The 12,839-nt window shown below is 32.8% G+C and overlaps 1 protein-coding gene across 11 annotated transcripts in view; it reads left to right on the top strand.

Annotated features, from left to right (window-relative positions):
* Positions 1 to 12,839, top strand: part of NEXN (nexilin F-actin binding protein) — a 72,188-nt gene that overhangs the window by 26,527 nt on the left and 32,822 nt on the right. For 2 of the 11 annotated variants that reach the window (XM_037012477.2, XM_073234167.1), the window contains exons 2-8: positions 1,180 to 1,258; positions 3,272 to 3,463; positions 3,658 to 3,736; positions 3,822 to 3,970; positions 7,958 to 7,999; positions 9,183 to 9,380; positions 9,482 to 9,658. In XM_037012477.2, coding sequence (XP_036868372.1) covers positions 1,232 to 1,258; positions 3,272 to 3,463; positions 3,658 to 3,736; positions 3,822 to 3,970; positions 7,958 to 7,999; positions 9,183 to 9,380; positions 9,482 to 9,658 — 864 coding nt within the window. In that variant the 5' untranslated portion in view covers positions 1,180 to 1,231. The remainder of the gene's footprint in view (positions 1 to 1,179; positions 1,259 to 3,271; positions 3,464 to 3,657; positions 3,737 to 3,821; positions 3,971 to 7,957; positions 8,000 to 9,182; positions 9,381 to 9,481; positions 9,659 to 12,839) is intronic. The other 9 variants (XM_037012471.2, XM_037012472.2, XM_037012481.2 and 6 more) reach the window with 7 other exon arrangements.

Consider the following 12,839-nt stretch of genomic DNA (forward strand, 5'->3'; position numbering starts at 1 on the left):
CATCAGTAGATGAATGGATAAAGAAGAAGTGGTACATACACACAATGGAATATTATTCAGCCATAAGAAGAAAACAAATCCTACCATTTGCACCAACATCGATGGAGCTGGAGGGTATTATGCTCAGTGAAATAAGCCAGGTGGAGAAAGACAAGTATCAAATGATTTCACTCACCTGTGGAGTATAAGAACAAAGAAAAAACTGAAGGAACAAAACAGCAGCAGATTCAGAACCCAAGAATGGAGTAACAGTTACCAAAGGGAAAGGGACTGGGGAGGATGGGTAGGAAGGGAGGGATAATGGGAAAAAGGGGCATTGCGATTAGCACACATAATGTAGGCGGGGGAGGGGCACAGGGTAGGCAGTACAACACAGAGAAGACAAGTATATAGCATCTTACTATGCTGATGGACTGACTGTAATGGGGTATGTGGTGGGGACTTGATAATGGGGGCAGTCTAGTAACCATAATGTTGCTCATGTAATTGTACATTAATGATACCAAAAAAAAAATATATGCTGTGTCCAAGAGATATACAAGATATACATACACAAGACATAAATAGAAAATTATATACTATGCAAATTAAACTTAAGAACATTGGTGTAGTTATTTTAATATCAGATAAATTCAAGACAATGAGGTAAGGAGAAATTTCATGATGAAATGATTAGTTCAGAAAGAAGATATTAAAATCTTAATGTATATGCACTTAATAGAGCTTGAGATTACATGAAACAAAAATGACAGAAAGAAAGGAAGAAAGGGACAATCCACAGAGCTGAAGACTGATAGTACTAGGTAAAAGAAAAAAAAATATATTAAAGTCATAGAAGATCTAAATTAACAACCTTGACCTAGTTGATATTTATATAATAATACACCCAATAACTGCAGAATACAAATTCTTTGTAAATCCACTTGATATATTCACCAAGCTATTCTGGGCCACAAACTAACAACGATCTTTTAACACCATGCACCTTGTACCTTCCATATCCTGAATCTTAGGAAAAGGAAAAGCAGATGAGGGTTATCACAATATATTACTTTCCTGGATTATGTCAGTATTTTCTGAGAGGCAATTAATATGCTATTTCTGTTTATAAGAATACATAGCATATTAAAAACTTACGTAATTAAAAACTCTTATTCAACATCACTGTATTTTTTTCAGGTGCAGAAATATACAAAGCTCCATAATTACCCCACAACCACATAGAGCAAACATGAATGATATTTCCCAAAAGGCTGAGGTAAGTCCAAAAAGTTAAAAAAAGAAAGTTGGGAAAACAAAGGATTGACTGTGAAACTGCTAAAAGGCAATTGTTTGGTGGAAAGGTCATATTCAGAAATTCGTAACAACATAGTGTCAAGATAGAAAACACAGAAAAGGTAAAATTCACAGGCTGGTCTTGGGCCCCATATTTTTATTTGGATTCTAATCTAGGAAGCATGATTATTAGATTTGTGAATGGTGGTGAAGTGGATATGATGGCTAGCATCTTGAGTAGAATTTTAATATCTCGATTAGTCCTAGAAGCTATTTTTTCAGTTTTAAAAGCAGATTCATGTATACTCTTAGGAGAAAGCAATAATTTACTCAGGTGAGGGTCCTTCTTAGCTATTTCTTCCAGCAGCTGCATTAAAACTTTTCTTAGCCTTTTGTGGTTCTGTAGTTACTGAGTTGTAGTAAAAAGAGCTCAATTGCTGACACCCCAAAATTATGAAGTTTAAAAACCTTTGTGGCACAGATTAAATAAGCATTTTGCCTTTACCTTTAGGATTAAAGGTTCTGAGGCACTGAAGTTTTATTTACTGAAACTTCTTTTAGAGATCAGATTAATTTTCAAAATAAGAACAATAATTTGCTCTCCTAGTTTTAAAGTGGAGGAAAATCTTTTATCGAGTCTTTTACCAGATTCCTCTTTCTCTGGGAATCTTTTTTGCCATTTGGGAATTTTCTTCTTGTAGCTGATCCTATTTGGAATGATACAGGCTTCTTACACATTTAAATATTGGTTTAAAGGAAGTTCAGATGGGCAGTATAGCACTAGTAGCAGCATAAATCACTAATACAAAAAGACCCTGGTACATACCTGAGCCATAAATGAGAAGTGACTGGCCTTTAGTTTTGCTTATATGAGACAGATACAAGCAAGAATGTTAATACATGAATTAGCCTTTAAACTTAAAAGACTAAATTTTGCTTTGTTTCCAACTTCCTCTAATTTATGGAAATAATTTTGGTATCTTTTAAGCAAGTGACATAAAATCTGAATCTTTAATGGAGTAGGGCAATAAATACAGGTTATTTTAAATTAGAATCCAGGGCTGAATTTTTGTATTTTACTAGTCTTCAGCTTCAGTGGAGCACACCTACAAAATGGGACTTCTTTATGGCATATTAATACATTTTTATCCATATTTTCTGTAATTTCATTTTTCATACTTAGACTTTAGAAAGTATCTAATTACATTCTGATGGTACAAATACAGGTTTCAAATTCATTTGTTTTCTCTTTCAGTATTTTTTATTGTTTTTTTAATTAAGGTATCATTGATACACACTCTTATGAAGGTTTCACATGAAAAACATTGCAGTTACTACATTCACCCATATTATCAAGTTCCCCCCATACCCCAATGAAGTCACTGTCCATCAGTGTAGTAAGATGCCAGAGTCCCTATTTGTCTTCTCTGTGCTACACTGTCTTCCCCGTGACCACCCCCACACCATGTGTACTAATTATAATACCCCATCAATTCCCTTCTCCCTCCCTCCCACCCAGCCCCACCCTTCCCCTTTGGTAACCCCTAGTTCTTTCTTGGAGTCTGTGAGTCTGCTGCTGTTTTGTTCCTCAGTTTTGCATCGTTGTTAAACTCCACAAATGAGGGAAATCATTTGGTACTTGTCTTTCTCCACCTGGCTTATTCCACTGACCATAATACCCTCTAGCTCCATCCATGTTGTTGCAATGGTAGGATTCGTCTTCTTCTTATGGCTGAAGTATTCCATTGTGTATATGTACCACGTCTTCTTTATCCATTTATCTACTGATGGACACTTAGGTTGCTTCCATTTCTTGGCTATTGTAAATAGTGCTGCAATAAGCACAGGGGTGCATACATCTTTTGAATCTGAGAACTTGTTTTCTTTGGGTAAATTCTGAGGTGTTTCAGTATTTCTTATATTGTTTATCTATCTTTACCTAATTTCTTTGTCTTTTTTTTTTTAACTTTATTCTCTTTATTTTCTTCTAATGAAGATTCTGCTTTCTTCAACTAAACCTGTCTCAAAAACCTATGTGCCAAAACTTGGCAAGTGTGATGTAAAGGATAAGTTTGAAGCCATGCAGAAAGCCAGGGAAGAAAGAAATCAAAGGAGATCTAGAGACGAAAAGCAAAGAAGAAAAGAACAATATATTAGAGAGAGAGAATGGAACAGGAGGAAGCAGGAGGTTATTTTATTTTATTTTATTCTTGTGCATATATTTTTATCTTTTTAATTTACATTTATTTACATTATCTACATTTCATATGAACTATGATTAAAAATAATTTTCTGTATTTATTAGCTAATTTCAAACTCTACATTTAATATAATTTTGTCTAAATTTTGGGCATGTTTATATTAATTTATTTAACTATCTAGATTAAAGAAATGCTTGCTTCTGATGATGAGGAAGACATGTCTTCTAAAATAGAAAAGGCTTATGTTCCAAAACTAACAGGTAAGAAACTTAAGTAGTAAACTATAAATGAAATTGCAAAAAAGGAAACACAGCAAAATATTAAACTTGTACAATGTATTCTTAGGAACTGTTAAAGGTAGATTTGCTGAAATGGAGAAACAAAGACAAGAGGAACAGAGGAAGAGAACTGAGGAAGAACGAAAACGCAGAACTGAGCAGGACATGTTAGAAAAGAGGAAGATACAACGTGAATTAGCAAAAAGGGCAGAGAAGGTATACACTAAATATTGTTAGTATTTGCTTCAGAAATGAATGTAGAGTAAAAACAATCAATATGTTGTCTAATTAAAATATTTTGCTATACCATAAACCTAGTCAAGAGCAGGTAACTTGAAAAGAAAATCTTAAACACAAATATTTAATATCAAATATCTAGAAGGATAAGGTATGACTTTTGTTATATACTATCTTACCATTCTGTCCACATTCCTTACACTGTTCACATTCCTTATTGTTCTTGACAAAGTAGAGGATTTTACAAAGATGTAAGGTAATTTCACACATAAAACTATTTACAAGCACCTAGCAAAATGCTGGTCTTTTAGTAGCAATCAATACTTGGTGGTTCTTATCAAACACTAAGGAAAAATTAGAATAGCTTTCTCTTAATAATCTGAAACAAATCATATTTTATTTAATAATGGTGGTATTAACTAGCTTAACTTTTCTTTTTAAATTGGGGACAGTAGTAGACGACAGGAGAATGTGTGACAGGTGTTTCCTTCATACAGCCACTACTGATGCTCACAGCCATTTATGGAGGACAAATTAGAAGGCAGAAAAATTTTATTACTATGAGTTTAAGTCTCTTAATGAATTTAAAATTCTCACATATTTTAGCACAGAGCATGAGGACTAAGAGGCTGGTATTTTTAAAATACTAAAGAATCTGATCTAGTTTCCAGGAAAAGCTAATCTCTCAAAACTATTAATGACTATAATGACATGGAAACCTGAAGTTCTAATAGTCATATTTTATTAAGTATTTATCAATTCACAAAAATGTCTTTAATAGTATTTGTTTTACATGATAAACTCTGTAGTCATAGAATTGAAAAGTTGACAAGACAGTTTATTGTTTGTCCTTCAACCTGCACTATATTGTAAGATCAAAAAAGATGATCAGTGTATTGAGCTTAATAAGATAATGCTATTTACCTCCTAGAGTTGTTGATAAATAAGAGTTAATAAGTGCAAAGCACTTATAACAGTGCCTGGGACAAAGTAAGTGGGCTCTGAGTAATTTTTTACCTAAGTAATAGTACACAGATAAAATGTTATGAAACCATTTTAGTTTCTCCTCCCTCTCTCGTCAATATTTTCACAAATGACCTAAACTTCACAGTATATTGTCTCTTTAAAAATCACTTTTATTGTGGAATTGTAGTTGGCTCTTTTTTGCCTATTCCAAGTGCGTTAAACCTATTTGCTATGCTCCTTTCAGTTTCCACTATCTTTCTAAAAAGAAAAGTGACAAGGCAAAGCATATGCCATACTTGGATGTCACAGAAATTTATTTACCCAGAGTTTGCAAATAACTACTTCTATAGCTCAAATAGCCACTTGGATGGTGGCAAATAATGACATATGCCAGATGTATTATAGAAAAGAATGTTGGAATTTCCTACATTTTATTACTTTGTACCCCTATCTAAAGAAAGGAAGGTATATACTTTACCATTGTTACCTCCAGTCATCATTAGTATTCATTTTACAATGAAATTTCACAAGGGAATATAATTATAATAAATGAGCATTATAAATGACATAAACATCAGTACATGTAATTGTATTTTTAATATAAACTATAAAATATGGTAATAAATTATAATAAAATACATAAAATATATGGTGTTTGGCAGCAAATAGTGGGTATGAATATGGAGTTAGTCTACCTCTTTTAAGTCTTTTGTTCTTTTCTTAAAAAGCGCTTCTTACTCAGTAGACTATTAAGACTACTATAACCCCAGGAATTGAATATGTAGGCAATTGTTTCTCAAAGAAAAACTATTTGTGTGTTAAAGAGGTGAATTTGAATATGGTGAGAACATAGGATACTCAAAAAGAGATGGAAAGAAAACTATTCATGAAAAAGAACACCTTCTTTAGTAATCCTAGATACTATATGGCAGTGTGCCATAGAATCCTGATTAATGAAATTTTTGGCCTATGAAATTATTTGAGAATTGTAGATAGAGCAAAATAAACTTTTAATAGAAATTTCATCTTACAATATGGAAACTCTAACTTAAAAAACGAAGTAAATTTTCTGCTCAAGTCTAATTTTGCCTATCATTGAGTATAAGAGGTAAAGTATGACATAAGTAGTCAAGAAGAATATTAACATTTGTTTGAATAATCCACTTGTACAAGTTCATATTCAAGAATGCTATAAAAGGGATTCCTGAATTAGGAGGGTAGCTGAGTGACCTCCAAGATCATTACCAGTTCTGAGATTTTAGTATTTTATGACAAATTTAAAATGGTTATACTTCATATACTAGATGTTAGAATCAAAGACCAATAAAATTTGGAGGAGAATCCTAATTTGGTATAATCTGGTTATCTTTGAGGATCCTCTGATTGGGGAAGTTTTAACTTAGAAATAGAGAAGTTATTGGTGCGGTCTGGGATATTGAGGAAAAAGGAAAGACAAGGAAGTTGATATGGGAAAGAGCAAAAAGAGTTTCCTTTCCGTAAGTCAAAATAAATAGTTGGGAAGCCGGTCTTTGATGGTAGCTTCTGAAAGCCAACAGTATAGCTGATCTGAATATCTCAGTTCTCCATGAATATATTGACACCATAGCTCCTTAAACAAATTCATCTTTTCCCCTGTTTATTGACACCCAATGGGGAAAAAATTCTTTTTTTGTTTTGTTAAGGATTTAAAATAAAGAAGGCAATAACAAAGAAAAACTCCAAATATAGTTTATTATCTTACTATAAGTTAAAAAAATTTGGCAAGGTTGTAAGCAGATAGAAAAAGAAATTTGGGTTTAAGAAATTTATTTAGTTTCTCTTCTCTATATTTTCAATTGTCTGGCTTGTCACCATATCTCCCAGAACTTTTTATTGAGAGATTAAAGTGATTTGTAGAGAAATTGTTAGCATTCTTTTGAAGGGAAATAATTTTGTAATTATTTTATTCTATATCTGTTAAAACTTTTCTTAATATAATTAATCATCAATAAAACCTTTACCATATTCACTTTTAAAATATAAAATAGATTTATTTTTAATAAATGACTTGTTTGAAATAATTTCTCTTTCAAGAAATTTGGTACTTAGTAAAAATTATATATTTATTCCTTGACAGAATAGAGAAAAGGAAAATGAGATGATGAAAGAATAGGGAGTAAGCCAGCCCAGTTCCAAGTATGAGCCAAGGTACAATAGAATTCCCTTAGACTTCATGAGTCACAAACTACTTCCAGACTCTTCCATTGGTGTTAAAAAACAAATTAAAACAATAGTGATCTGAATCTTTACTTCCTAACTTTCTCCATTTTTCCCATTGCTTGTATTTCCTTTTCTTGAGCTCTCAAACGCTGCACATTAGCCTGCCTTTCAATGTAACCTAATGATGTTTCTTATGAGTAATGGCCAAACTGAGCTCCCTCCTTTTCAATTAGGGCCCTTCCTACCTATATCTGTCAAAATTACGACTACCAGAATTATCTTCCTTTCTAAACTAGCCATCTAAAATCCTATGCCTTTCACAGCACTTTATTATTGTGTCAGTTATATTTTTGCTGTATATTTATATTGTATTATATACTCACGATGATTATTTGATTGCTAATGATAAGTTTTCCTTTTTCTGGGGCAGAGACAGAGAATGTAGAAATGTTTCTCTATCTCAGTTTAAATTGGTAATTTAATAACTGCTGCTTATAAGGTCACAGCCAGGTCTTGAGTTTGGTCCATTATTCAAATTACAGAATTACAAAGGTAGGCTTTATTTTAATTTTTTAAAATTTGTTGCTCCTAGACATTGATTTTGATATCAAAATTCAAAAACTAATATAAGGTTTTATCTCCATTTAAAGGATATAATTGGATAATTTGGAGCAACATATTTTTAAAATTATAAATTTGAAAACAGCATAAGTCACAACTAAATTACTTTTCACTTGCATATTTAAAAGCAAAAGGCAGAAATCTGATGTAATGTAATGATATGAAATTCTCATTCAATAGATTGAGGACATAAACAATACGGGAACTGAATCAGCATCAGAGGTAAATGGACATTTCCTTTAATGAAACATTCACCTAAAATTATCTGATTCACAAATAATCTTCTAATTAAGTTTTCATTCTTATTACAACTACAGCAACAAGAACAAAAAGGACAAAAATATTTTGCAAAGCAAGATAGTACTTGTGCATTTTCAAACACTATAGCTTAGTGTTTTTAAAGAAAAGTGTTTTTGCTTTCATGGTTTAGAGACTCAAGTCTCAGTTTGAGCTATTCTGCTAAGACTATATACTTCTAATAGTTCTCAAGGTTATTGAACTATTACTAGTAATGCTCTCAAGATTATGGAAAGCTAGTATTTTAAAAGGCAGTTTTCTTTTCATCATTTTTTCTTCTTTCCTCAGAGTTCCTAACAGTTTGTTATGGTTATCACACACTGGTAGAGTGCAGTATCCAGTTCCATGAAGGAATGTTCAACAACCACAAAAATTTTAGTTACCTCTTTTTATCTAACAGAAAAAATAAAAAGTCAGTCAATTTGATGGTGCATCTAAAACTACAGCCACTTAAATTATAAGCAATTTTATTTTAGGACCATGTATTACACATTATAATTATATATATATTTTAAAAACTTCAAAGGCAACAATAGATTATGTAATAGAACTAACTAAAATGAATTTAAAAAACAAATTTCAAAATATCTTAATAGGAACAAAGGCCAAATAGTTTTGTCTGTGTTTTTTAAATCACTTGGAAATACTATGGTTTTTTTTCTAAGTATTAGTTTTATTAAGCATCTAAAAACTTGCATGAAGAGAAAAATCACATGGAGAAACTTTTTATTTGTGTTTTAACTGAATCAGCCCACCATCAAATTGATTTAGAGTTCATTCACATGCACATCACCTTTTGTGGGACTAGTGCACGAGAGCAAAATTTAGATAATGTCATGCAGTTTTATCTGAATGGCTGTATTATCACCATCTTCTACGAAAGAAGATGCTCCTTGAACTCTGTCAGCAATGGATTTCAGTAAGATTAACTCATAATGTACAATGAATTCAGAGAAAGAGCTATTGAATAGAATCTGTAAAAAAAAAGTATTTTTTCTTCATTACATTGATGGCAATGTAATGAAATTACCAGTGATGGAGGTAAAATCCTGTGAAACCTAAATTTTGATTAGGAAGAAATATGATAACTATCTATTTTATAAATTAGGAAGGAGATGATTCACTACTTGTAACAGTGGTACCTATCAAATCACACAAAACATCTGGAAAAATACAAAAGAATTTTGAGGACCTAGAAAAAGAACGAGAAGAAAAAGAAAGGGTCAAGTATGAGGAAGATAAAAGAATAAGATATGAAGAACAACGACGATCTCTCAAAGAAGCAAAGTGTCTTTCATTGGTCATGGTAAATTTTTTTAAGGAAAATATTAAAAGCAGTTACATTGGTTACCAGTATTTCCCTTTATCATTTAACAGATGGGTTTCATAATGCTCTTTTTTTTTAAGGATGATGAACTAGAAAGTGAGGCAAAAAAAGAATCACTTTCTCCTGGAAAATTGAAACTAACTTTTGAAGAACTGGAAAGACAAAGACAAGAAAACCAAAGGAAGCAAGCTGAAGAGGAAGCAAGACAACGTTTAGAAGAAGAAAAGCGTGCTTTTGTAGAAGCAAGGCGGCAAATGGTAAAACAAATGTACATATGTCAGTTGTATTTTATATTACATAAATTATATGTTATATGAATAATCTTTTTGTGATACATGAAACATTTACTGTTAAGGAAGATAGTTAGCTTTAGATAAGGTTGATTCCTATAAATTCAGGGAGATGCGCTGTTTAAAAGAGCCTGGTCTTGAAACTATTTTATTCCAGATATAAAATACATCTCTATTATTTTTTAGTTTCCATTTTGGGATATTTTACCTAATATACTTTAAATTTAAATATTTTTTCTTTTCTTTATTGAAGTTTCATTGATAGACAATCTTATATTGGTTTCAAGTATACAACACAGTGGTTCAACAGTTACCATATTATTAAATCCTCACCCCCTTCTAGTGCTGTTACTATCTGTCAACATAGGAAGATGTTAAAGAATCATTGGTTATATTCTCCATGCTGTACTACTTAAATTTTAATTTTTACAAATTGTTGTAAATATGCAAAATAATTACTCAATTAGCCTGTTCATCTGTTAATTAAACCAGCAATGTTTTTAATGTCCGGGTGCACCTCATTTTCATGTCTAATCATAAGTGTACATTTAAATTTGGTCTAATTTTTCAAATGTTTGAACATATCAAAGTAAGTTTACTGTGTAACATGCAGTTTGATATATAAGGTATGCATGTCTATAGTATAGTAGTTAAGAGAGAGGATTTTGGAGCCAGATTTCCTGGATTCAGATATCTACCCTGTATTAAGTGTGTAACCAAGGGCAAGTTATTTAACCTCTCTTCGTTTCCTCATTCATAAAATGGAGGAAACAATTGCCCCTACTTCTTAAATTGAGTTAATAAAGCAGTTAAATGCAACCCCTATCAAAATTACAACAGCATTTTTTAAATGACTAGTTTTAAAATTCATATGGAACCACAAAAGGCCCCAAATAGCCAAAGCAATCCTGAGAAAAAAATAACAAAGCTGGGGGGATTATGCTCCCTGACTTCAAGCTGTACTATAAAGCTACAGTAATCAAAACAATTTGTTACTGGCACAAACAGACCTATAGATCAATGGAACAAAATAGAGAGTCTAGATACAAACCACAAATATATGGTCAATTAATATATGATTAAGGATCCATGAATATACAATGGGGAAAAGGCAGCCTCTTCAACAACTGGTGTTGGGAAAAATGGACAGGCTACATGTAAGAGAATGAAATTGGATTATTGTCTAACTTCATATATAAAAGTCAACTCAAAATGGATCAAAGGCCTGAATGTAAGTCATGAAACCATAAAACTCTTAGAAGAAAACAGGCAAAAATCTCTTGAACATAAATAAAAACGAGAAAGTGCGATTACATCAAACTAAAAAGCTTCTGTACAGCAAGACACCATCAATAAAACAAAAGGGCATCCTACAGTGTGGGAACATATTTTTCTAAATTATTTGTCTGATAAGGGGTTAACACCCAAAATATATAAAGAACTCATAGGCCTCAACACCCAAAAAACAAAAAACCTGATTAAAAAATGTGCAGAGGACTCAAACAGACATTTTTCCAAAGATAAAACCCAAAATAGCCAAGAGGCACATGAAGAGATGCTCCACATTGCTGATCATCAGGGAAATGCAAATTTCCTGAAATAACAAATGTTGGTGAGGATGAAGAGAAATGGGAACCCTCCTATACTGTTGGAAGGATAGCTAATTGGAGCACCCACTATGAAAAGCAATATGTAGGTTCCTCAAAAAACTAAAAGTAGAAATACCACGTGACCCAGTTACTGCTACCTAGGAATTTTTTTTATGATTAATAAACAATTACATTAAGAACATTGTTTACTAGGCTCACCCCTTCACCAAGCCCCCCCACAAACCGGATTACACTCACTGTCTATCAGCATAGTAAGATGCTGTAAAATCACTACTTGTCTTCTCTGTGTTGCACAGCCTTCCCTGTGCCCCCACAAACATTATACATGCTAATCGTAATGCCCCCTTTTTTTTTCCCTGCACTTAATCCCTCCCTTCCCACCCATCCTCCACAGTCCCTTTCCCTTTGGTAACTGTTGGTCCATTCTTGGGTTCTGTGTTTCTGCTGCAGTTTCGTTCCTTCAGTTTTTTCTTTGTTCTTATACTCCACATATGAGTGAAATCATCTGGTACTTGTCTTTCTCCTCCTGGCTTATTTCACTGAGCATAATACCCTCTAGCTGCATCCATGTTGTTGCAAATGGTAGGATTTGTTTTCTTCTTATGGCTGAAGAATATTCCATTGTGTATGTGAACCACCTCTTCTTTATCCATTCATCTACTGATGGACACTTATGTTGCTTCTAATTCTTGGCTATTGTAAATAGTGCTGCGATAAACATAGGGAGTGCATATGTCTTTTTCAAACTGGGCTGCTGCATTCTTAGGATAAATTCCTAGAAGTGGAATTCCTGGGTCAAATGGTATTTCTATTTGGAGCTTTTTGAGCAATCTCCATACTGCTTTCCACAATGGTCGAACTAATTTACATTCCCACCAGCAAGTGTAGGAGGGTTCCCCTTTCTCCACAACATGGCCAACATTTGTTGTTGTTTGTCTTTTGGATAGTGGTGATCCTTACTGGTGTGAGGTGATATCTCATTGTGGTTTTAATTTGCATTTCTCTGACAATTGATGTGGAGCATCTTTTTATGTGTCCATTGGCCATCTGAATTTCTTCTTTGGAGAACTGTCTGTTCAGCTCCTCTGCCCATTTTTTAATTGGATTATTTGCTTTTTGATTGTTGAGGTGCATGAGCTCTTTATATATTTTCAATGTCAACCCTTTACCAGATCTGTCATTTATGAATATATTCTCCCATACTGTAGATGCCTTTTTGTTATACTGATGGTGTCCTTTGCTGTACAGAAGCTTTTCAGCTTAATATAGTCCCACTTGTTCATTTTTGCTTTTGTTTCCCTTGCCCAGGGAGATATGTTCATGAAGAAGTCACTCATATTTATGTCCAAGAGATTTTTGCCTATGTTTTTTTCTAAGAGTCTGATGGTTTTATGACTTACATTGAGGAATTTAATCCATTTTGAATTTACTTTTGTGTATGTGGTTAGACAATGGTCCACTTCCATTCTCTTACATGTAGCTGTCCAGTTTTGTCAGCACCAACTGTTGAAGAGGCTGTAATTTCATCATTGTATGTC

The sequence above is a fragment of the Manis javanica genome, chromosome 4 (genome assembly GCF_040802235.1).
Source record: "Manis javanica isolate MJ-LG chromosome 4, MJ_LKY, whole genome shotgun sequence".
Classification (NCBI taxonomy): Eukaryota; Metazoa; Chordata; class Mammalia; order Pholidota; family Manidae; genus Manis; species Manis javanica.